At 49.2% G+C, this 25,621-nt stretch overlaps 1 protein-coding gene across 3 annotated transcripts; it reads right to left on the reverse strand.

Annotated features, from left to right (window-relative positions):
- Positions 1-522: 522 nt before the first annotated feature.
- IFNGR2 (interferon gamma receptor 2) lies at positions 523-22,040 on the reverse strand. 3 transcript variants are annotated; one of them, XM_084800364.1, is made up of 9 exons: positions 21,877-22,040; positions 17,315-17,383; positions 13,815-13,947; positions 8,568-8,749; positions 5,764-5,909; positions 4,050-4,206; positions 2,873-3,030; positions 1,175-1,342; positions 523-1,136 (listed from the first exon to the last, which is right to left on the reverse strand). In XM_084800364.1, the coding sequence occupies exons 1-8, from the start codon at positions 21,944-21,946 to the stop codon at positions 1,208-1,210; spliced, it is 1,050 nt and encodes a 349-aa protein (XP_084656490.1). In that variant the 5' UTR covers positions 21,947-22,040; the 3' UTR covers positions 523-1,136; positions 1,175-1,207. The 3 variants fall into 3 exon arrangements, with proteins under 3 accessions (XP_084656490.1, XP_084656489.1, XP_084656491.1); XM_084800363.1 differs by having other exon boundaries at positions 523-1,342; XM_084800365.1 differs by lacking the exon at positions 17,315-17,383 and having other exon boundaries at positions 523-1,342.
- Positions 22,041-25,621: the final 3,581 nt, after the last annotated feature.

Raw genomic sequence — 25,621 nt, forward strand, 5'->3', positions numbered from 1 at the left:
GAAGTCTCCTAAGGACTCATCAGCTTTACTGAATGTAAATTAAAACACAAGTTAGCCAGGCACGGTGGGTACTCAACCTTTAATCCCAGCACTCAAGAGGAAGAGGCAGGCGGATCACTGTGAGTTCAAGGCCAGCCTGATCTACAAAGGGAGTCTAGGACAGCCAGGGCTACACAGAGAAACCCTATTGTCTTGAAAAAACAAAAACAAAACAAACCCCCCAAAAACCAAGTTTAGATACAATTTTTTTTGTTTCATTTATTATTTATTTTTAGTTTTGAGACAAAGTCTCTCTACATAGCCCTGGCTGTCCTGGGACTCACTATGTAGATCAGGCTGGCCTCAAATTCACAGCCACCCACCGGCCTCTGCCTCCAGAATGCTGGGATAAAAGGCTTGTGCCACCACGCCTGGCTAGAACTTTTCAAAAGTAAGTAGTTTGAAGAAAACAGGTCAAAGCAAAGAAGGCAGAGGTGGGGGAGAGGGAGGAGGATAAAGAAGAAAAACTCAAGACTTAAAAAAGAAAGTTCAATATACAATCTTTTATTTCTAGATTTAAAAAAAAGGCTTAAGTTATCAGGACGCTATTTACAAGGTTGATCACCTCTTACGTGTGTGAAGTGTTGGGGGGGCCCTGTACAGGCTGGGCAAACTCTGAGCACAGGGTAGTCACATTTAAGCCATCACCCTGGACATGAAGAGGGCACTAGGGGCCCCTCTTTGTGACAGGCTGGGACGGCTGGGACAACTCATTTCCCAAGGTGAAGGCAAGGACCTAGCCTCCTGGCAGCCAGGGCGGCTAACAATGAAGAAAGCATCACAGGATTGCAGCCATGTTGCCAGTAAATGATTGTTCGCCTTTTTAGTGTTTAAGTCTTTTTTTTTTCCTGAGATATTTTCTGTGGAATCCTATTAGATACTTGTACAATCCAGAAAACTCACAGAATAAGCAATACAGTCTCCCCAGTACCCAAAGGCATACCTGAGGCAGAAGTCCCCAGGATACTGGTGATCCCTTTGGGGTCCAGGCAGAAGGTCAGCCCCTGTGCTGATCACCGTCCTCCTGGGTAAGCAGGGAGGGACCAGTGCCCTGATCATTGTCCTCCTGGGCACTGATCCTCCTGGGCACCCCTTGATCCTCCTGGGTAAGCAGGGACTGGTGCCCTGATCATTGTCCTCCTGGGTAAGCAGGGAGCGGTGCCCTGGTTCATAGTGTTTGGAGCATATCATCTTGCTCCTTTTCTGGAAAGAAAATGACTGATACAGAGTCCCAGGCCTCGTCCTTTGGTGAACTCTCCTTGTCCAAGTCTTCTAAGATGAATTGATCTGGGTCCTTTAAATACTAGGAAAGGTTAGAAGGCAAACCAGTTATAAGCAGTTTCACACACAAAGGCTCTACCTGTAGTCGATGGAGTCACAGTATAATCAGGACAATATAGAAGTATTATAACCACCACCAATCATTATTGCTACTGTTGTGATCCTGGGGTCAAGCCCAAGCCTGGCCCATGGTAAGCCCACACCCTGATGCTAACATATGCCTAGCCCTGATTTCCAGCATGTGCCTGTCTCTTTACCCCTTATCTCTGTAATGGGGGGTGTAGTTCAGAGCAAGAAGCACAAGAGCCTGGGTTTCACCCTCAGCGTTGTAAAAACCAAACCAACTTGAACAACATGAGGCCTAAGGGCCAACCACACTCAGGTGGTGAAAGCCGTGAGGGCAGAACACAGAGACTCTAAGTAGGAATCTGCACTGTCCTCAGTGTGCACTTTGTGGGCCATGAGCCTTCAAACATTTAAGAAACGTAACAACGTTTGGTGGGGAAATGACTCACTGGGTAAGGGTGCTTGCTGCTAAGCCTGACCACCTGACTTTGATCCCCATATGATGAAAGGAGAAAATTGACTCCAAGACTTGCCCTCTGTGGGGGCTGGAGAGATGGCTCAGAGGTTCTTCTGAAGGTCCCGAGTTCAATTCCCAGCAACCACATGGGGGCTCACAACCATCTATAATGAGATCTGTTACCCTCTTCTGGCTTGCTGGTGTACAGACAGACAGAGCACTCATATACATAAAAGAGGTGTCCTCTGACACACACACACACACACATCCGCACACACCACCCAATAAAATTTTTAAAAAATGTAATCTTTAATTTTCATTCAGCTATGGCTGGGTAAAGCCCTGGGGTGCATTGGAGTGGGGCCAGGGGCCTCATAGCCCTGAACTTCCTTTCCCCTTTGTCTTTGGCTATAAGCTCTGCTTACAGCTCTTAGAAACGCTACAGCTCTTAGAAATGCTAAGAGATGCCAAGTGCTAACTGCCAGCAAAGAGAGGAACAGAAGAGGAGTCACGTGTGTGCGCGAAACCTCTAGAAATAGAAGCGAAACCATTTTCTGTTCTCATGTAACATCAGTGACCTTTGGCAGTTTTCACACTTTCCCAAGAAACTGCACCAAAACCTTAGATTTCTCCCCCAGAGAGACAACTGTGGTAAACCCAGACTCGTCATTGCTTCTGAGGGCTGTGGCCAAGGGGCAGGACGAGCCCAGTAAAACCCAAGGGACATCAGGAACTGCTCCTCTCTGACAGTGTCAACCAGGGGGACCTTGAACCCATCACCACAGGTGCCACGTGTCTTTACAGACTCCGACCATGCCCAACATTCATTTTACTAATTTAATCTGTGTGAACGTACGTGTGTGTGTGTGTGTGTGTGTGTGTGTGTGTGTGTGTGTGTGTGTGTGTGTTGTGTGTGTGTGTGTGTAAGTGCCCATGGATAAAGGGCAGAGGACAACTTTTGGGTGTCAGTTGTCTCCCACGTGGTCGCTGGGGTCACAGTGACTCACTCACATGCATCTGCACACTGACCTCTCTTATTTGTTCTGGGATCCTGGGTGGAGCCTGAAACCAGTATTTCAGCCGACTTTGGTATTTGAGGAACAGGAAGAAGCAGGCTACTGTGAGCGCCAGCAGCAGCATGGAGATCCCAACGGAGATCAGGATGATTTGCTGATGCCTGGGGGAGGCTGAAAAAGACGGAATGAAAGTGAGTAAGGCAGGCCGGGCGTGGTGGCACACGCCTTTAATCCCAGCACTCGGGAGGCAGAGGCAGGTGGATCGCTGTGAGTTCAAGGCCAGCCTGGTCTACAAAGTGAGTCCAGGATGGCCAAGGCTACACAGAGAAACCCTGTCTCGAAAAACCAAAAAAAAAAAAAAAAAAAAAAAAAAAAGAAAGTGAGTAAGGCACAGACAGCTGTCCATGTCTCATCCACCACTGCGTGGCCCTTTGCTTGTCCCAGGAAAAGCCACAGGACCCCCCACCCCCTTCCTGCTCTTGCCTTCTGCGCTTAAATTAATAATTCTGGATGATCTGAAAATGTGAAATCTAAACATTTCTATTCCCAGATCAAAAACTGTCATGTCATAATACCGCAAATGAGAAGTCCACATCTAAATTCATGTGACGGGTCATAGTTCAAGAACCCGTGCGCACGCACTTGGGGCAGTGAGATGGCTCAGCAAATAAAGGCGCCTTTGTCTAAGCCCGAGCTTCATCCTGGAGACCCACGTGGTGACAGGAGAGACCTGTCCTCTGACCTCCACTCAAGTGCACTCACATACACAGACACGTGCGCGTGTGCGAACACACACACAAATACAATAAAATATTCCACACTCATGTACTAAAAAAATCTTATATAAAGCCTCCTTTAGGGTATACATATATGGTATCTATGAACATAAGGGACTTTTGTGTTCAGACTCGAGACTCATCCCTAAGACACCCCATTATGTATATGCAAATATTCTAAAGTCTGAAACAAGTCAACCCCAAACCTGACAAACTCCTGGTCTTAAGTGCTTTGGAGGTGACTCAGCCTAGTCATGCAGGCCGTGCTGCTGCAGACCTCAACACAGTCGCCCTTTCAGGCGAGCACTTCCGGGTCTCTGCTCCTACCGCCGCCGCCCCACAGCACGCCTGCCTTCACTATTTCAGGAGAAGCCTGTTAGCAGCACGTAAGGGATACAGGAGGGTATGTCTTACCGCCCGCTGTGGTTTCATGACAAGATACGTTGCTTATCCCAGGTGGACGGACACTGTTGTTTTTCCAAATCAGCTGTGCCTCAACTTGTAAACAGTACACTGTGAGCGGCTTCAAGTTATCCAGTACAGTGAAGTTGTCCAAGAACGGGCCTCTCACCTGTGTCGATGACAGCACCACAGCCACCCAGGTGAGACAGGCAGGTGTCGATAACAGCACCACAGCCACCCAGGTGAGACAGGCAGGTGTTGACAGCGCCACAGCCACAGTGGTCACCAGACCACAGGCCTGTGAGCGCTCCTAAGCCAGCAACCAGAACTTAATTTCTAGTATAAACATCCCTTCTGTAAAACCAAAACCTTGGGCTGTGGAGATGGCTGGGTGGGCACAGTGTTCGCCGTGTAATCAGAAGGAGCTGAGTTCATATCCTCAGCACCCGTGTAAAAATCTGACAGGTTGGGCTGGAGAGATGGCTCAGCGGTTAAGAGCACTGCCTGCTCTTCCAAAGGACCCGGGTTCAATTCCCAGCACCCACATGGCAGCTGGAGACCGTCTGTAACTCCAAGATCTGACACCCTCACACCAATGCACATAAATTAAAAACTAAATTAAAAAAAAATCTGACAGGTTGACATTTTCCTGTGTGCACAGAACTGGGGGGGGGGGGGTAGGTGGGCGGTGGGGGGAGTATTGGGGGGTGCGAGACAAGTGGTTCCTTGGAACCCAGTGGCCTGCCATTCTGTCTGAATGGTGAACGCCAGCTTCAGAGAGAGACCCTGCCTCAAAAACATAAGGCAGAGAGCAACAGAGGAGGCCACCTCTGGCCTCCACACATGCAAGTATAGATGGATGTGTGGGCTTGTGAGCACGTGCACGTGCACACACACACCCCTCACACACAGACAATAAAATAAACATCCATGTCTTGAGTTAGACACAGAGGGAAAAAAAGAAATCCTACGATGTTGCTTTAATTCCCAAGCAATTTCTGGTTTGAAGTCAAATGTGCTGATCTCTTTATGGTTAAAATGACACAGGTCTTTATGTCCTCAGGAGAGAGCTGGGCCAGCAAGGTCTCAGTCAGCCTTTCTGTTGGCCACATCTGTCTGTGATGCCCCAGGTGTGCTCTGCTTTGTCATACTTGGAGGTCCTAATCCCCGATGTGTTTTCTCCTGCCAGGCAATCTCCGTCTAGTCATGTATGGCCTTTTGTGCAGACCAATCGAACCCTTCACATGACACTGCAGACCCCTGCCATGTAGTCCACATGAGAAGTGGCTCCAGGGGAGTGGCATCAAAGGGAAAAGACAGAGGCCTTGTCCTGGGTTTGTCCCCATGTTGGTTTGGTTGGTTGGTTGGTTGGTTACTGCTTGGCTGACAGCAACTGAGAAAGCATCAAAAAGGTATTGCCATCCGCCAGGCCTAACTAAGTGGTTTGAAGGTAAACAGACCACTAGGCTTCCCCAAAGTCCAGACACAGCAAGCTCACCACAGACAAGGAACTAGCAAAGCCGATGAGTGGAACCAGACAGCAGGAAACGATGCCACCAAAGAGACCAGAAGAGAGCTCCATAGAGCAGAGAGAATTAAAACCACCCCAGGGCTCAAATCTCAGGAGACCCTAGCAATCTCCTGCCTCATGTGGAAAATCTTCTTTCATCCAAATCAGAAACTCTAAAGAGAAGAAACCCTAAGCAAAGGAGAAAAGCATCCTTGCCTGCTGGCTTCCTGTCTTCTCCCAGTAGCGGACACGATACTGAAAAGCTGCCTCACCGACCACATGAAAGGGAGGGGCGAAGCTGATGATGAGGGAGGAGTCCTCTCTTGGGGCCACCGCAATGCTCCGTGGAGGCCCCACAGTAACTGAAATAGAATTAGGAACAAAACCCCCACATGAATGACACACGACACTCACCGGATATACTGTGTCTCTGTTATACACAATATACATCTACACCGTGTGTACGCACACATTTGTAATTATATATAAGCAATGTGCTGCACTCAGATGCCCGCTCTGAATACAGGGTCACTGGGAAGCCAGCATCCAAGTGGAAGGAAAGGACTTTGCAGAACCTACCTGTGGCCTCACACCAGGCTCTGGCGAGTGCAGGATTCACCCTACTGAAAGGCCCTCTGAGCCGGTATCCCTGAGAACAACACGGATAGTGTTTCCTGGTCCCCATCAGGGAGGGACACGGCCAGTTACAAGAATCTGTATGCAATTTTCAAATCTTGCATTTCTTTCTCCACCTGAATGAAATCTTCACCCCTGGCTTAAGTTTCTGTTCTGTTTCTCTGGGATTCTGATGCCAGCCATGATTCTGGAAGTTTTGCTTACAAGCGACTCTCAGCTAACAGTCTTGAGTGCCTTGTGCAAGGCCATACCCTTGAGATGTGCCGCATACAGATTTCTTTTTATTTTTTATTTTTGGTTGTGGGCTTTTGAGACAGGGTTTCTCTATGCTATTTTGGCTATGCTGGACTCGCTTTGTAGGCTAGGCTGGCCTCGAACTCATAGCGATCTGCCTGCCTACGCCTCTTGAATGTTGCGATTAAATGTGTGGACTACCACCCTTAACCCCTAGCACAGTTTTCAATAAGTTTGCACTGTAATGGCTCTGGATTATTTTGAGGATTTTTACTTATTTAATGATTTATTTATTTAGTTTTATTTAAAATTTTCTATTGCATTTTGTTGTTATAGTGGTGGTAACAATAAAATTTGCCATGCTATCCAAGGTGGCTCCTCCTCCTCCTTTTTGGGTTTTCAAGACCGAAAGTTTCTCTGTGTAACTTTGGCTATTCTGGAACCCACTCTGTAGTTCAGGCTGGCCTCAAACTCACACCCTGTGCCACCACACCCTGCAGGATTACACTTCTTAAAACAAAACAAAACAAACAAAAAAACAAAAAACAAGCCAGGCATGTGGTGCAAGCCTTTAATCCCAACACTCTGGAGGCAGAGGCAGCCAGATCAATGTGAGCTCGAGGCCAGCCTGGTCTACAAAGTGAGTCTAGGACAGCCAAGGACACACAGAGAAACCCTGTCTTGAAAACAAAAACAAACCAACCAAACAAAAAATAAAAAACAAACAAACCAAAAACCAACCAAACAAAAAACCAGCCAAAGTAACTAACTGTAACTGCTTAATTCAGCATCAACTATCTAGACAGTGGGCACATCTCCCCTTGTCTTATACTTGAATTTTGAGTGCTCGAGCGTGTGTGCGTGCGCGCGTGTGCATATGTGTGTGTTTGCATGTGTAGGCACATGTATGTGGATGAACATGTGCCTGTGTGTTCATGCATGTGGAAGCAGGCGGTCAATATCAGGAATCATGTTTGATCGCCCTTACCCCTTCGTCACTGTCAGCCACATTCCTGGGGACCCCACCTGGGGACCCCATCTCTGTCTTCAGAGGCTGTAATTATACCTGACAGTTGTGTAGGTTTCTCGGGATCTGAATTGTGGTTCTAAGCTTCCATGGCCAGGGCTTTAACCGCTAAGCCATCCATCTCCACAGGGTAATCTCCTTTGTGCATGAGCCAACCAGAGACAGGAAGCTTCTGGCACGGCCACACTGTGACAGGCACAGCATAGGACCTGAGGTTTCTGCTTCCTCTGAGTAACCAAGACACAGTTGTGCTGGATCAGGAAGTGTGACCAGGATCCAACACACATGGGTGCGTGCTCTCAGAACTGAGATGGAGGCCGGGCGTGGTGGCACACACCTTCAATCCCAGCCCTCGAGAGGCAGAGGCAGGAGGATCGCTGTGAGTTCGAGGCCAGCCTGATCTACAAAGTGAGATGGGTGGGGACTATGGCTCAGTGCCACAAAACTACCTAGCACGTTATCAGACCTTGCTCTCCAGCGCCACAGCAAAGAAAACAAGAAGCGAGTGTAACTGTCTTCCCATAAAATAAGGCTTACAGTAACAGGCAGCAGGTCAAATTTGGAGCCTGGTGTGGCAAATGACACAGCTTTGGCCTGAGCCTCCAGGGTCAGCAGCTTCTGAAGATTGTACCTATTGTCTTTGGCTTATTTAGGATGAGAGCCAGGACCAAGGCCTAGGGTCGGTTCAGTATTGCTCACAGCAGCATGTAAGGAAACCTGAGACTGCAGCACTTGCTTTTTTTTTCTTTTTCCCCAGACAGGGTTTCTCTGTGTAACCTTGGCTGTCCTGGACTCGCTTTGTAGACCAGGCTGGCCTCCAACTCACAGCGATCTGCCTGCCTCTGCCTCCCGAGTGCTGGGACTAAAGGCGTGCGCCACCACTGCTCGGCAGCACTTCCTTTTAAAGACGTATTTATTCTGTTTATCTGTGTGTGGGTGTGTGGGTGTCTGAGGAGGCCAGTAAAGGGTGTTGGATGTCCTGGAGCTGGGGTTTCAGGCAGTTGTGGGCTCCCCAGTTTGGGTGCTGGGAACTGAACTCTGGTCCTCTGTAAGAGCCACAAGTGCTCTTAACTGCTGGGCCATCTCTCCAGCCCTGTAAAGTGTTCTACCCACATGCTCTTACCTTTGTAGTAGTATTCATATGGATCCAGTCTGACCCAGTCAGAAGTGTGCTCTCCTTGCTTGGCTCGAACGCGCAGGAAGATCTTGTTTGCCCGTGGGAGGTTGTCTTCCGTGAAGTTACACTTTGTCTCTGTGATGTCCGTACAGTTCACCTTCTTGAACGTATGCCAAGAACCACCGATGCTGGGAAAGAAAACAAGGCTTCAATTCCCAGAATCCTCTCCTTACACATAACACTCTTCTCTGGAAACATTAGCTTTTCCATGATTGCTGCAATCACTTAGCCTTTCTGGCAAAGGTCAAGTTCAGAGACTCTTTACTAAGAATTAGTTCACAGGCCACGCCTACTTCGAAGGACTGACTCAGTGCTCTTAGGATACGCACAAGGTTAGGTAACTGCCACCATGACCAATTTTTAAAACATATTATTACCCAACCCCGACACAAAACCTCCCATGATACCCTTTCAGATTAATTCTCCATTTTTCCTCAACATGGTGCCCCAGTCACAGGCAACACTGATGTCTCAACAGGCCCCCTCATTCTGAACAGAACCATATGGATAACCACTGGTCTCTTGTGGCTGCCTTTGTGACAGGCTCACTCAAGATGGAGAGTTATTAGGGTTTTTTTCCCCCTAAAGCTTTTACATTTTGTGTTTTATTTTTATGTGCGTGCGTGCGTGCATTCATGTGCTAGGATTAAAAGCAGGTGCTGCCATCACTCGTCTCAGAACAACTTTTTAAAGATGTTTCTCAGAAGACAGACTTATGGGGGAATAGGAGTTCTGAGGGAAGGGATCTCTTTCCATACAGAGGGTAAAATAAGGTGATATTGGCTTCATTTAAGAGAATGATGAGCATATCACACGGCTCATCAAGACTCTATCAAGAGCTGGGCGGTGGTGGCGCACGCTTTTAATCCCAGCACTTTGGGAGGCAGAAGCAGGCGGATTGCTGGGAGTTCGAGGCCAGCCTGGTCTACACAGCAAGTCCAGGACTGCCAAGGCTACACAGAGAGACCCTGTCTTGGGGGGGGGAAGACTCTATCAAATCAGCCATCCCAGCATTATTAATCAGATGAGACACCCCAGACCCTGTGCACTGACCTAACTCTTTGTGTATGAGTGTACTGGGCATCTGCGGCAAGTAATTTTAGCTGCCAACTTGACAGATCCTAGACTCTCCTGTGAAGGGTCTGTTGAGAGAGCTGTGCACGTGTCTGTGTGACTGTGTGACTGTCCTGCATACCGTAGGTGGCACTGACCCCTGAGTTTGGGTCCTAGACTGTGTAGGTTGGGGATGTGACGTGAGGGCCAGCAGCAAGCATGCATGCATTTTGTCAGGGTATTTGTTTGTCTGTTTGGTTTTTCTGAGACAGGGTTTCTCTGTGTAACAAACTCTGGCTATCCTGGACTCGATTTGTAGACCAGGCTGGCTTCGAACTCACAGAGATCCAAACTGCCTCTGCCTCCCAAGTTCTGGGATTAAAGGCATGGGCCACGATGCCCAGCCTTGTCAGGGCATTTTACCACAGCAAAAGAAATGAAACTCGGACAGCATCAAATCCTGGGTCTTATGTAAGTTAACCCTATGTTCTATCAGCATTAACAAGCCAGAAAATATGCATTTGCTCTTTTTAAATTTTGAGATACAGTGTTGCTGTGCAACCCAGACTGACTTTGACGTAACTCATCTGCTCTAAATATGAACATTAGTTACATGTCACCATGCCTGATGTGTGTGTATATGTGTATTGTGTGTGTGTGTGTGTGTGTGTGTGTGTGTGTGTGTGTGTGTGTGTGCAGGTCAGAGAACACTCTGAAATAGTTAATTTTTCCTTCCAGCAAGTGGGTCTTGGGGATCAAACCTAGCAGCAAGTATTTACCAGCTGAGCCATTTTGCTAACCTCCAGAATCGAATTTTTTAAAGCAACAGTCTTCACAAAAAGGAACAATATGGCCAGGTGTGGTGGTGCACGCCTTTAATCTCAGCGCTTGGGAGGCAGAGGCAGAGGCTGGTGGATTGCTATGAGTTCGAGGCCAGCGTGGTCTATAAAAGGGAGTACAGGACAGCCAAAGCTACACAGAGAAACCCTGTCTCGAAAAACAAAAACAAAAACAAAACAAACAAAAAAAGGAACAATACATGATAGTTTAATACTTGTCATCAGGATATAGATTTCTTGTATCAAATTCTAGTTTCTTTCTCTGTCTCTGTCTGGCTGTTTTTCTGTCTCTTCTCTCTTTCTGTTTTTGGTTTTTTGAGACAGGTTTTCTCTGTGGAGCCCTGACTATCCTGGAACTTGATATCCACCTGCCTCGGCCTCTGGAGTGCGGGGACTAGAGGTGTGTGTCACCATCCTACCTCCAACCCCACCTGCTTTCAAACTCTAGTGTCTTAACAGTTTCTCAGTCTCCTTGTTTGAAGAGAAACCTCAGGGCAGGAGATGGCTCATGGATGAAGGCAACCAGTGCCAAGCCTGATGGCCTGAGTGTAAGCCCCGCACGGCGGAGGGAGGGAACCAACTCCGCCAGCTGTCCTCTGACCTCTGCAGCGCGCACACACACACAAAATAAGTAATGTCTGTGGCTTCTAATCCCAGCGCTCAGGAGGCAGAGGCAGGGGGATCTCTGTGAGTTCGAGGACAGCCTGGTCTGAAAAGTAAGTCCAGGCCACCCAGGGCTGCACAGAAGAAACTCTGTTTCAAAAACAAAGAAAGAAAAAACGAAGGAAGGAAGGAAGAACTCTGTGTTAATGTGCATGTACACATGTGTACACACACACGTACACACACACACACACACCATTCTCTTCCTTGTTTCACACCTTGGGACATTCCTCTTATGCTGATCCTGCTCTCAGCTTTCAAGGCTGAGGGCTGGAGTGGTTACCATGGGAACCGGAAGTGCCTGTGGACTTCCTCTTGAAGACAGCGTAGCTATGGTTATTGTGGCTCTCTGGCCTTGGTCCACATATGCTGAAGTGGTGTCCAAAACCCCAGGCTGGGCTGTAGGCGTGCAGCAAGCGTGGAGAGCAGCTGCCTACTTTGATTCTTGCTGCTCTTCTGAATTTCTACAAAAACCATACATTGCTACAGCAATCAGGGTGGGGAAAACGGTGAGACTGGCAAGGCAAGGCTGCTTGGCAACAAGCTGTGGCCTTGCCCTCCAAGACAGCAGGAGAATGTCATACTTTTTTTTTTATTATTAAAGCAAAAATATCCAGATTTCTTACTTTTTGCTACTAATGTTCTTATTAAACATTAAACACTTGGGGGAGTGGGGAGAGGGCTGGAGAGATGGCTCAGTGGTTAAGAATACCGTCTGCTCTTCCAAAGGACCTGGGTTCAATTCCCAGCACCCACATGGCAGCTGACAACTGGCTGTAGCTCTAGTTCCGGGGATCTGACACACCCACACCAATGCACATAAAATAAAAATAAAATTAAAAAAGATTAAATATGCCAGGCGTGGTGGCGCATGCCTTTAATCCCAGCACTCAGGAGGCAGAGGCGGGCGGATCACTGTGAGTTCGAGGCCAGCCTGGTCTACAAAGTGAGTCCAGGACAGCCAGGGCTACAGAAAGACCCTGTCTTGAAAAACCAAAAAAAAAAAAAAAAGATTAAATACTTGGGCTGTCCAGCCTGGAGGCTGCTATCTGTGACCTACTATTTCCAGTTTAAAATTTCCCACAATGTTTCCTGCAGATTCGGCATTGCTACAGTGACCGTAATAAAAAGCAAAGAGGGCACTTTCATTTACAATGACAATGCCACCTTTCCACAGATAAACACAGTTTTTTGTTTTCTTTTGTTTTTTGGTTTTTTGAGACAAGGTTTCTCTGTGTAGCCTTGGCTGTCCGGGTTCTCACTCTGTAGAGCAGGCTGGCCTCAAACTCAGAGATCCGCCTGTCTCTGCCTTTGCCTCTACCTCGCCTCTGCTGGGATTAAAAGTGTACGCCACCACACCCAGCAAACACAGTTTTTAAGTCTTAGTCTCAAAATCAGTAAAACCTCAAACAAGAAAACATATTTTAAAACAAAAACAGGGGGACCTCCCCCACCTGGCCCCACCCCCGCCATCACCAGCCTCCCATGGAAAACCAGCTGGCTTTAGTTTTTACCAAAGCTTTTTCTCTTACTAAAACCAACCTCAACCCCTGATGAAAAGCTATAAAATGTTTACCAAAAAGAAAGGAAGGAAGGGGGCTGGAGAAATGACTGTTGTTAACTGCCAGCCTGGGTTCCGACCCTCAGCATCCGAGCGAACCCATAAAAGCCCAGTGCAGTGGGCACAGGGCGGGTGAGGGCAGAGAGACAGGCAGATCCCAGGTCCGCCTATTTAGCCTGGAGAGTTCCAGGCTCAGTGAGAGACAGTCTCAAAAACTGAGGGAAGCAGGACTCAGGCAGGCACTTTGCCATGCTCTCTGGCCTCCATGTGTGCACGCCCACCTGCACACACCACACACACACACACACACACACACACACACACACACACACACACACACCACAAAGAAGCAGAAACCTTCAGTCAAACAAGTTCGTCTGCAATGCGAAGCTGTGTGGGAGCCTTTCTGAGTACAGCGGCACAGGCAGAGAATCTTGGCTCCTTTAAGAGGTTGAGGCAGGGGGATTGTTCCAGCAAAACAGGAATGCTGGTCAACAAACAAACAAACAAACAAACAAAACAGGCTTTGTTTACTAGTATGTGCCCAGAGATTTCACCTGAATCTTCAATTAACTTGTGACAAACGAAGCCACTGAGCTGAGCGCACTCTTTAGTGCTTCCTACTTGTGAACCAAGTGGCCAACAGTGGAGAAAACACAGGAGGGAGGAGAGAGGCCGAGCAGAGGACGAGGAGACGCATTATTCAAAACAGAAAACCAGGTGACAAAATGAGACACCACTGTAGTCCCCTGAATTCCTTAGTAGGCTCAGTTTGGACTCTTGAGGTTTTAAACCTGAAAGCTTCCTCTTGCCTTTCCCAGGCGGAAGTGAACGCTTACTCTGAAAAGAACAAAGGGATTAACTTTCACCACTAAAGGAGGTTACACAGAGGCCAGACCTGAACCGCCCCTGATCAGTGGGAGGTTATGAAATCTCGGTCCTTGGTGCTTTTAAACACTTAAGGGGAAAATACCTGCTGCCCACAGGTCTCCTCACTACAGTCTGCTGACCCGACTCCAGTTTCCATCCCACTCCCCAACAGGTCCCAGCAAGGGTACCCGCAGAACATCCACTTACAAGCAATACTCCACCTGGTAGACCACTGGGCTTGTGTCGTTGCTGGGGGGCGGGGGGTTCCAGGTTAGAATCTGCTCATCATTGTACAGGTAAATGTCCAGGTTCAGAGGAGCAGCAAGCTGGGAAGGAGGGTCTTGAGAGGAGCAAGGAATCAGAGTGGGGACACAGTGACAGAGAATGAGGGGGATGGGGTGACAGAGAATGAGGGGGATGGGGCGACAGAGAATGAGGGGGATGGGGTGACAGAGAATGAGGGGGATGGGGTGACAGAGAATGAGGGGGATGGGGCGACAGAGAATGAGGGGGATGGGGTGACAGAGAATGAGGGGGATGGGGCGACAGAGAATGAGGGGGATGGGGTGACAGAGAATGAGGGGGATGGGGTGACAGAGAATGAGGGGGATGGGGTGACAGAGAATGAGGGGGATGGGGCGACAGAGAATGAGGGGGATGGGGTGACAGAGAATGAGGGGGATGGGGCGACAGAGAATGAGGGAGGGGGAAGGGACAGGAGAGAGGGAAAAAATTCAGAAAAGAACATCAAATTACAAAAACATTTTGGTGCATGTTGTCAAAGCCATTTATTCAACACAGCTCTCGTCACAGTTGAGGAATGGGAGGGCCTGTTTTCCCTGGCACCCCCTTCTGGGCCTGATTGTGAGGATGACACTATGGGCAGTGGGGGAGAAGTGTTTGAGGTCACCCTCCACATGCAGGCTCCAGCAGGTAGAGCAGGGCTCGGGAACCACAGATCTGTGACTGCACGTGACTCTGGGCTGCGCACACCTCCATTTTTCTATAGGAATAGCTCCTAACCCTAAACAATAACAGAACATCCCATAGAGCTTGGGTGAAGATGTTGGTAGGAAGTTATCTACTTAGCTTGCATGGAGTACCAAGGTGACCATGCATACATGTGTGGATGCGGACACCCCAAATCGAGCAGGCAACTCCCAAAGGCTCGGGACACATCATTTGCTCCTCAAAGGGTCTCAGCATCCCGACGCTGAGATCCAGATAACAGGCTGAACCCCAGGTTCCAAGCCACCAAGGAGGAAACACACACTTTTAACACGACTCCCAGCTCTGAGGGCTGCAAATGACCAAAGAATGTATTCGCCCCAGAGATGGCAGATTCTCCAAAGAAACTAGTTCCATCAACCCCATCCACCCTGTCAGGCAGATACCAGGCGGGCTGGGCTAGAGACGTAAACACTGGAACCTTTTCTCTAAAGAGATATCATCAAAGCACTTTCCCTGATCGAAAGATTAATGAGAAACAGTCAGAAGACGGAAAAAACATGCTGCTCCCGTACTCAAAGCAGGAAACGCAAATCGCAGGTTTTTAGAGAGCCCTTCCAAGCCAGGAGTGTAGAGGGGCCTCCAGCGCCCACTGGGGCCACCTGTCTACCCAGACTGCCTTGCCCCCACCTCTGTGGGTCCGGCTGCTCTCACCCTAGCTCCTCGGTCAGCCCTGCTGTCTGTTCACACATGGCAAAGCAGCGAGTCAGAGGACAGGCACGGTTAGCTCGCTGAGGGCTTGGCGGAAACCAGGTACCCACCAAAGAATCTCAGAGAGGCGCTTTTCCTGCCTGCATCGCATTTCTGCTTATAGCCCTATCACCCCAAATGCAAGAGCTTCTAACAACCCAGATGTATTGTCTCATTTGTTACTTTATCACATTTATCATTTATCATCTCTCTGGCAGTCGGCTGTTAGAAACAGGCCTAGGGTGGAGGTGGCAGCAGGGTGCAGTTACTTCCGGAGTTGCCAAGAGAAAAGTCCGCTACTTCTGTTTTGTGCTCTGGAGGCTACTTGCATTGTTTGGCTTGTGCCCCATTCTCTGGTAATGCTGGGCCACGTCAATCTTGTGTTACCTTCTCTCGGGCTTTTTCCTGGCTCTGTATTCTGTCTTTTGTGGGCCTTTGTAATGACCCTGAGTCCATGTAGCTCAGCACCTAGGATCCACATGGAGGGGATCTTCAACTCAGTCATACCTGTAAGGTCCCTTCTGTCATATAAGGTCACATATTCCCCAGGTCCAGGGATTAATGCCTGGGCTATCTTTCAAATGACATTATTTTGCCTGCTCACCATCTCTCACATCTCTGGAAGAACCATAAGGAATTTGTCTCTCTCTCCTGGGTCCTTATCTTCACAATCTAAACATCCATCCAAAAAAGGGATGGCAAGGGACCAGGTTGGAAAGTCCCTTACTCAACCAGGCGTGGTGGCGCACGCCTTTAATCCCACTCGGGAGGCAGGCGAATCACTGAGTTTGAGGCCAGCGTGGCTTACAAGGTGAGTCCAGGACAGCCAGAGATACACTCTGTCTCGAACCCCCCCCTCCCCCCCCCACCAAAAAAAAAGAAAGACCCTTACTCTAACCATATGTGAGAGAGGAAAGACACCCTGTTCTCAGATACAGAAGAAACTCAGGACAAATAGCTAACCGTGGTGTCTATTAGCACACCCAAGTGTCTGCTGGCCCCCAGGCTCGCTCAGGACCCGTGGCTCCTCTCAAGACCTCTCACCCGAGGCCCCCTCCCTATCTTAAACTCCAACTCATGGGCTTCTGTTCCCAGCTTCATTCTTATGTAATCCCGTCGTCTTTTGGCTACGCACTTTCTTGGGTTTCTTTCATCTTCCTCGCTCTTCCGCTGCCCTGCTTTCCTCATAGCCTGGTCTAGTCTGTTAGCCATGTTTAGCCTACTACTTTCTCTCCCTACCCTGGACTCTCTCAGATGCCTCTGGCTGTACCCCCCCCTCCTATCTATAGAAACGTTCCATTCAGCCACACCTTGGAGCGGTCATGTCCTCACGTTATACACTTGTCAGTGCTGGGGGCAGGGTGGGGCTAAGTGGCACAGCACTTGCCTTGCAGGCTCAAAGCCTGTGTATGATGTCCAACACTTAAAAAACAAACAACAAGGGGCTGGAGAGATGGCTCAGCGGTTAAGAGCACTGGCTGTTCTTCCAAAGGCCCTGAGTTCAATTCCCAGCAACCACATGGTGGCTCACAACCATCTATAATGAGATCTGGTGCCTTCTTCTGGTGTGCATGTGTACATTCAGGCAAAACACTGTATACATAACAAATAAATAACTATTAAAACAAACAAACAAGGAAACAACAAAAAGACAACCTTGCTAGGTGGCGTTTTCAGACTGGGTATAAGGAAAGCCCTGCACAGCATAGCTTTATCTCCACTGAGTTTCTTGGGAACCTTATCTTATTCATTGAAGAAAACGAGTCTCCGAACTGTGGACTCCACACGTCGTAAAACACTTTACTAATAGCCCTGTTCCCATTCTGGATGCCCATGCTGGAATTTCATCCTCTCCACTCCGGCCCCTCTCTGCCCCTGGGAAACACTGTCCTTGGGACCTTGTGCGCTGCTCCCTCTCCAGCGAGCCTCCCCACTGTCTGTCCAGAAGTCCTGCCTCAGCAGAGTGACCTCCTGTAACGTGCCCAGAGCCCTGGGGTGAGTTTACAAACCTGCCCTCAGCTCCACCTCCGTGCTGTGTTTTTCCTCCAAAGTGAATGCCACACCTGAGTCCTTCACACCTGCGTGGTAAGAAAAGCAGACCTTAGAAGTAGACCGGCTGGGCAGTGACGCACGCCTTTAATCCCAGCACTCGGGAGGCAGAGGCAGGCGGATCGCTGTGAGTTCGAGGCCAGCCTGGTCTACAATGAGAGTCCAGAACAGCCAAGGTTACAAGAGACCCTGTCTCAAAAAACAAAGACAAAAAAACCCCAAACAAACAAACGGACTGTGTGGGCTGGCTCCTCTGCCTCTGCCTTTTGTGTAGGCCCTTGGATAAAGCATTTGTGTCTCCTGAGAGGGACTGGTCACTGTAGACTCTTATACACTCCTCCTGAGGAAGGAGTGAGCTCACGGGATGTGTAGGTGTGTCCCACCAGCTGCACTTAAAGATCTTTCTGCTCATTTCTTCATTGTGGACAGCTGTCTGTCAGTCTTTCCTCAACACTACAGCACATACTTTGAAGAGGTGAGGTGCTGCCAGACTCAGGGCCGTTTTCTCCCTGGGTCTGGAAGAGCAGGCCCAGAGGATGTGGTGGAAAAAAGACTACTGATGGACAGCTGCCAAGAATGGAAACACAAACAGAACCAGGAGAGGCCCAGGCTCTCTCTTCCTTGTCTGCTTTGTGTTTGGGCCATGGCTTTGTCTCACTTCACAGGCCAGGGCAGGGGTGCTGACCTTCTCTGGGTGGTTCTGAAGACTTGGGTTAGTTACTTTCTGTCACGGTGATCGAAGAACTATCTGACAGCTCACAGTTGCAGGGGATTTCCGTCCATCCCAATGCGGAAGGCACGTGAAGAGGCTGTCACTGGCAGCTTCAGTGGGTGGCAGCACCCCAACCTGGCTAATCTATTCTTAAGTGTCTACCAAGTCTCAAGTGTCTGGATCTCATGGACATCACAGGGGTGGGGCAGGAGGGCAGGATGGAAGGACCTGTCTCTGAAGGGCAGAGGGCACATTCTTGCAGACCACACCCAGCTTATCTCTTATCAACAGTGGTTCCTGACTCACTGTCTGCAGGTGCACGGAGAAGGAAGGTAGAGCGGGGCTTTGCTCAGCTCCCTAGGGGTCTTTGAGCTTTTACTGGACCTGCAGTGTCTTTGAAACCCTGGGTCCACCCATGGGGACCACGTTAGTTTCCCACTGTGGCTGCAGCAAACGACAAAAGCAAAACAAAACTTTATCTTAACAGCTCTCGGCTCAGAGTGTGGAGGGTGTTTCGAGGGCAAAGGTCATGGTGCTAGGCACAGCAGGTGGAAGGACTTGATCCCCTCCTGGCTAGATTAAACTGAACTGATCTCCGCAGTGATTGCACTAGGTGCAACCAAGAATGCCAGGATCCCTCTGCCTGTTCTAAGACCATCTGACCCGGAACCCGCCACTTCTCAAGTAACCTAACAGCCATGGGACAGGGGCTTCTTTGGGGAAGAAGGCATGCTAATCTGGCCATGACCAGACAGAGTGTTGAATATTGTGCCTGAGGCCATGCAAGCCGTTCTCAGCAACCGGCTCTCTTTACCCGTGAGGCAGCCATGGGGAATGGGGACCCAGGAAACAGCGCATCTTAAAAATGACATCTTTAAGCCGGGCGTGGTGGCTTACACCTATAATCCCAGTACTTGGGAGGTAGAGGCAGGTGGATCGCTGTGAGTTCGAGGCCAGCCTCGTCTACAAAGCGGGTCCAGGACAGCCAAGGCTACACAGAGAGACCCTGTCTCAAAAACAAAAACAAAAACAACAAAAAAATGACATCTTTAATTAATTTATCTCTGTGTGTATATAAGTGTGTGTGTGTGTGTGTGTGTGTGAGAGAGAGAGAGAGAGAGAGAGAGAGAGAGACAGAGAGACAGAGAAACAGAGACAGAGAGACAGAGAGAGACTTGTGGCAGTCAGTTCCTTCCCGCTACCATGTAGGTCTTAGATATCAAAGTTGGCAGCAAGCAGCTTTCTCACCATCCAAAAACTGATATCTTAAACCCCCGAATAATCACATCTTTGAAAAAAAGCCCAACAGACTATGCCATCTGGTTTTGCCTTTCACTTGTTTTTTTGAGATTTATTAGTGTACATGAGTGTGCCTGCATGCAGCTATGTGTACCGCGTGTTTGCAGGTGCCCGTGGAAGGCAGAGGGCGTCTGACCCCCTGGAGTTGGCGGCTGTGAACCTCCTGACGTGGGTGCTGGGAACTGAACCCCAGTCCTCTGTGTTGTTTGGGCCTGAGATGTACCCCACATCTCATGCTTTTCATGTGGGGTCCTCTGGCTTGTGGTGCTATGTGGAGGAGCCTGGAAATGCAGGGCCGTGAATGGAGGTCAACAGAGACGGGTCTTTGACGGTTACACCTCCTCCCCGGTCCTAGTCCTGCTCTCTCTGCCTCTCGGTCGGCTTCATGTGAGTCACGACTAACGCCAATGTGACCGGTGAATAAACAGTCCTCACCCTCAGCCACAGCCAGGGAGTTATTCTCTCCAGTAAAGCCACAATAGCAAGTGGGTTTTGTTTTGTTTTGTTCCCTAGATCACTTGTCTCTTCTGGGCGATAAAATATGAAGATTACCTCGTTCAGGAGAAGGCTTGCCATCAGAGAGAAACTGGACACAAAGCCCTTGGGAGCTCGTCACAATCAATGGGAGTTAGGACTATCAAGCATCCAGCCGATGACACAGTACCCAAACAGGAGTATTTCCAGTGGCTTTTAAGTTATTTGGGACCTACTGTCCTTGTCAGTGGTATCTATGCTAACTAGAAGGTTTGGACATTCTTTCAAGCTTGCCGACAATGGTGACAAAACACATACACACACACACACACTTGGCCTCCACAGGTACCAGGAACACAAAGTTGTGCAACAGACATACGTGGAGGCAAAACATCCATACATTGTTTTTGGTTTGTTTATTTTTGTTTTGTTTTTTTTGAGACAGGGTTTTCCTGTGTAGCCTTGGCTGTCCTGGACCTGCTTTGTAGACGAAGCTGGCCTGGAACTCACAGACATCCAACTGCCTCTGCCTTCTGAGTGCTGACATTAAAGATGTGCGCCACCACACCTGGCTCCTCATACATTGTTAAAAGCGACCTTATGATTCCCAAAGGCCATTTATACCCTACAGAACAGTATGGGAATCTTCCCATTATCTCTTGGCCACAAGATCATTGTTAATATTTTCACTTTGCACTGTGACTAAAAGGGGTTTCTTTTAAAAAGTATCCTACCGAGTTTTTTCATAAGAAATTGAGCATGAAAAGTATAAACTGTTATTTGTTAAAAGAGTGGTATGCAAGCCAAAGAGACTTGCAAAAAGCTACCACTTTGAAAAGATCCAAGGATCCAGTTTGTTGTTAATGAGCCACAGATCACAACTTCTGTGGTGTATAATAAAAGTTAATCATTAGAAAAATGGCTGTTCCCCTGGGTGCGGTGACAATGCCAATTGTAAAGTTTCTAAATATGTCCATCAACCTCTGCACTCACAGTTCACAGACACCCTTAGGGGCTCTGAAAGCAAGTAGCAGCTCTTCTCTCACAACTCAATTGCAGGCTCTCCCCCAAAGGAGACGTGGGGAGAAAAGCAGACCCAGATTGCCCAAGGCAAATTTGAGGAATATCAGAGTCAGAGTCCCTGAGAAGTTAGCCATGTAACCGGGTCCATCCTCTGCACCTCTGCCCTTAAGGAGATAGCGAACTTAGGGCCTTTGCAAGAGATGCCAATGGAAGGACCAACATCTCAACACTGCCTTTCAACGGGAGGGAACGTCCCAGTTTGTGGGATTATCTAACTAACGGGCCAAATTTATAACAACAACAGACGCAGGACTAGCTGCGAGCAGCCCAAGCTGGCCCGGAAACTTTAGGACCTTTTTTCTCTCTCAACCAGAGTTCTGCATTTTCACAGCGTGCACCACGCACTCCCTGTGGACTTCAGATACCCAAGCTTTGATATGATCTCCGCATGGGAAAGAACCCAGGAAAACATAAAACACGTACGAAGAATGAGGTCTTTTTCTTTTGTTGGTTTTGATGACTCGCTCATAAATATGGCCAGGTGGTGACTGAGGCAGGAGGCTGAGCGCAGGTAAAGGGCTGTCTATGGGGAATAGGGTAGAACTGTGATCCGAAGAGCCGCAGCTGAAACCCCGGGTCCCCCATACACTGAAGGGGACACGGATATTTCTGCTCCCCATTTATAAGATCCTGAGGAAGTAAGTCCAAGATTTTATAGGTCACCCAAAGCAAATGTTGGCCCTGTCCTTTAGCTGATCTCCCGGGCACCAAGCAGCCAACAACAACTTAGGCTCTCCAGCTCCAGGCCTGGAATTCCCCGTGGTCCTTGCCACACTCACTGCAGCTCCTTCTCAAAGATTCCTCCGGTCGGTCCCCTACCCGATCGCGGACGCCCGCAGAACGGGAAGCGCTGCAGACTCCCACCCCGCGCCCGCTGCAGGCTCGGGGCGACACCCACGCGTGGACGCGACACCCGCGGATGCCTGGGAGAGGGGGATGAGGAAATCTGCTTACCCGGCGGGAGCGCCGCGACCCCGAGGCTACAGAGCAGCAGCGACAGCAGCCACAGCGGCGGAGGTCGCATGGCCCGGGCGGCCCGGGACCGTGGAGTGGACGCCGCTCAGGCTGGCACCCCGGCGGCCATGGCGAGCGCTGCGCCCGCCTCTTCCCAGCCCAGCCGCACAGCCGCTCCGCCCCGCCCACGCCCCGCCCACGCCCGGCCCGCGGGACTTTCCCGGGTGTTCCCAGGAACCCAGGCCCCCCCTCCCCCCGCAGTCCAGCACCCCGCCTAGCCGACCTCCATTCATAACTTGAGGTCCTGTCCGTTTATTTTAAATCCTGTTCTCTTTAATGGCCCCCAAAGTACATTCTAAGCTTTGAATTCTTTTAAGGAGAGGGTTACTTAGGAGTGTTGTAGAGAGAGGACCATCTAGGACGTGGTGTCACAGAGAAAGGGGAGGAAAAGCTAGAGGAACTTCACGCGTTGCTTAATAGTCTGTGGGTTTGACTAGTGTGGCTGCGAGGCGTAGGAGGAAGTGACCCCAGAGCAGGGGAGGGACAGGCTCTCAGCCTGTCCCTTCTAATGGCAGAGACATTTGCACCTCAGCCGCAAGGAAGAGACAGCAAAAGGGATGGATAGAGAGATAGAGACAAAGAGTCAAAGAAAAGGATCATCTGAACCCGCATCCTCTTTAACAGTGGCAATTGCTCCTAACAGCTGAGGCCTCTCTATTCCCTTCTTTGTTTTTGAGAAAAGATCCCAGGGAGCCTTGATTGACTTTAAGGGGGCTGTAGTTGAAGCTGGCCTTGAACTTCCTGTCCTCACAGTCTCTACCTCTCAGGATTAGTCATGTGTCGTCTGCGCCCCCCTGCACCTTCCTTGAGTGCCAGTGGGACTTCTAAAGTTGGATGAATTACCTAGCATTGTGAGTCTTCTCTTCTCTGGGGGCTGTTGGCCACCAGCCCATGAAGACAGCAGGAGCAGAAGGCGAGGCACAGGCACTGAGCAGCACAGAGAATTAGGCAATATAAAATCCTTGGTGGGGGGAGCTCCCAGGATAGGCGTACATAATTGGTTGGAATTAGGCACTTGAAGGATGCTTGGTCTGCATTTGGCTGTACGTTCTTGTCATACGAAGGGGAACACAGAACCTAATTGTCCTACAGGCCCAGGGAGGGGAAGATAGTGTCAAAGACCGTGTATCAAATGTCATTAGGGGAGCCAGGCATGGTGGCGCACGCCTTTAATCCCAGCACTTGGGAGGCAGAGGTAGGAGGATCGCTGTGAGTTCGAGGCCAGCCTGGTCTACAAAGCGAGTCTAGGACAGCCAAGGCTACATAGAGAGACCTTGTCTCAAAAAAGAAAAAAAAATGTCATTAGGGGCATTATGGCCAAAGACACTGTCCAGATGAGGTCGGACAGAGACCTGGGGAGAGGGAGTCCTCCGGACTGGGAGGACTGCAACCTCAAACAGCTGGGTCCTCTAACCTAGCAAGAATTCGAATTGTACCTTGAGTATTTCAAGACACAAAAATGTACTTACAGCCAAGGGAAAACAGCAGGGTTTGTCAGGTGGTGGCGCATGCCTTTAGTCCCAGCACTTAGGATGCAGAGGCAGGCAGATCGCTGTGAGTTTGAGGCCAGCCTGGTCTACAGAGAGTTCTAGGACAGCTAGAGGCTAGAGCTATTACACACAGAGAAATCCTGTCTCAAAAAACAAAACAAACAAAACAAAACAAAACAAAAGAAAAAGAAAAAAAAAAGAAAGGAAAATGGCAAATAGAGAAAACCTACCTCCCAGGCTGTGAATGAGTGTGTGTGTGTGCCCACCCCTGTTAGGCACATTTTTTTTTTTTGAGGCAGGTGTGTCTGCCTTAGCTGAAGCCATGAAGGGCTTGTGACCATGAACTTTCCAGCCTGTGGTCTTTTCCCCAGATGGTAAATCTTTGGAAGTGCTGCCACCCAGCCCTACTCCCTACCACACCCACTCCAGAAACACCCTCCCAGCTCTTCTCTGCTAAAACTAAGAGGATCTGTCTACCTCGCCCAAGTCCTACGCACAGTACCACAGGGCAAGTTCCTTGGATTAGCACCCCATGCCTCAAGCATACTGCACCCCGAGTTCAAGCGGTTCTCTTCTTGCACCAGGGCAGCTTTGTCGGGCAAGGCCAGCACAGGGGTGACATAGCATTCTCTGCCCTCCCTGCTGACAGGAGCCCTGACCTGGTTGGTAGCTGGCTCTTCTACTGAGAGCTGGCAGCCGAAGATAACAAGAAGAACTCAGCTCTACAGGCGTTTCCTGTGGAAGGTGTGTGGCTGGCTTGGCTGTGTCTTTCCCTCTGTGCACCTGAGTAGCATTGTGTCGCGTGACCCCCCCATTTCTGTGTGTTCCCTCTTAGTGTCCAGCTGTTTCTCCTTTTTTGAGGCAGGTTTATTGTGGACACAGTAAAAGATTAAACCTTGGGGCATTTTATTTGTATCTTCCAAGACCATGAGAGTGCAAGCTGTTCCCAGCACTGTATGCACACAGTCACATGGTTTAAAATTTTTTTATTTTCTTTTATGTGTGTATGCCTCTCTCTGTCTCTGTCTCTCTGTCTCTGTCTCTGTCTCTGTCTCTGTCTCTGTCTCTGTCTCTGTCTCTCTCTCTCTCTCTGTGTGTGTGTGTGTGTGTGTGCGCGCAGCACATGTGTGTGAGCCTGTGGAGGTTAGAAAAGATAACACATCCCCTGGCACTGAAGTTACAGATGGCTGTGAGCTGCCATGTGAGTGCTGGAAAACGAACCCAGGCCCTCTGCAAGAGCATCAAGCACTCTTAACTGCTGAGCCGTGTCTCCAGCCCCTGGTCATATGCTTTTGTGAAATCTGCAAAGCAGGAGGTTTTAGCCACTTTGTTAGGACCTCTGTGTCTTTCCTCTTTGAGTTTCTTTCTGATGTACTTCTTCTCATGTAGGGGAGTGTTAGGGTGGTTGTGAGAGTCTTGAGAAAAGAAACGCCATGAGGTTTTATAGAATATATAGATGTAGATCCACAGTAGTTGTGAAGCTAACACAAACTTTCTAAGCCAACGATAATAAAAACCAAAATTTCAGGGCTAGAGAGTTCACTCAAGGGCACAAGCTGTCCTTGCAGAGACGCAAGGCCCTGGCACCCATGTCCAGTGGCTTGATCTCTCTACAATCCAGCTTTAGGGGACCCAGCACCCTTTTTGGGGCTCTAGGCAACTACATTCATGTTGCAGATACTTACAGACACACAAACTGTAAAACAAATGTTGACGTCATGCTAGAGGAAAGACTTAAGTTTATTTGTATATAAATCTACATACATGTGTGTTCATGTATACAGAGATCAACAACACTTGGCGTTTTACAAGTGTAAAACACACATAGCTCTACTAGGTGTGAAGTTAAAAGTAACTTTGCTGCCAGGCGTGGGGGTGCACGTCCTTAATCCCAGCACTCGGCAGGCAGAGGCAGGTGGATTGTTATGAGTTCAAGGCCAGCCTGGTCTACAAAGTGAGTCCAGGACAGCCAAGGCTACACAGAGAAACCCTGTCTCGAAAAACCATTTAAAAATAAAAATTTGATAAATCATGCAGCAGAAGGGACTGGAGTACCTTCCTGTTTCTAGATGATTCTATGCAAAGCCGCCTCAGAGGCGAGGAAGACATGGTAAAGCCGCAAGCAGAGGGAATTACAGAGTGCAGTGGGCAGTCGTCATGTGTCCTTATTTTTGTGGAGTTTGTGGCACTAGTCT

This window comes from Acomys minous (assembly GCF_964271855.1).
Source record: "Acomys minous genome assembly, chromosome: 11".
In the NCBI taxonomy this organism is placed as follows: domain Eukaryota; kingdom Metazoa; phylum Chordata; class Mammalia; order Rodentia; family Muridae; genus Acomys; species Acomys minous.

Excerpts from the sequence above, each read along its gene's own strand:
- IFNGR2 (XM_084800364.1), bottom strand. The coding sequence starts at position 21,946 with ATGCGACCTCCGCCGCTGTGGCTGCTGTCGCTGCTGCTCTGTAGCCTC. Across the intron at positions 17,384-21,876 it reads GGTCGCGGCGCTCCCGCCGG|GTGTGAAGGACTCAGGTGTG; the intron begins GTAAGCAGATTT and ends CTTACCACGCAG. Across the intron at positions 5,910-8,567 it reads ATATGAATACTACTACAAAG|TTACTGTGGGGCCTCCACGG; the intron begins GTAAGAGCATGT and ends ATTCTATTTCAG.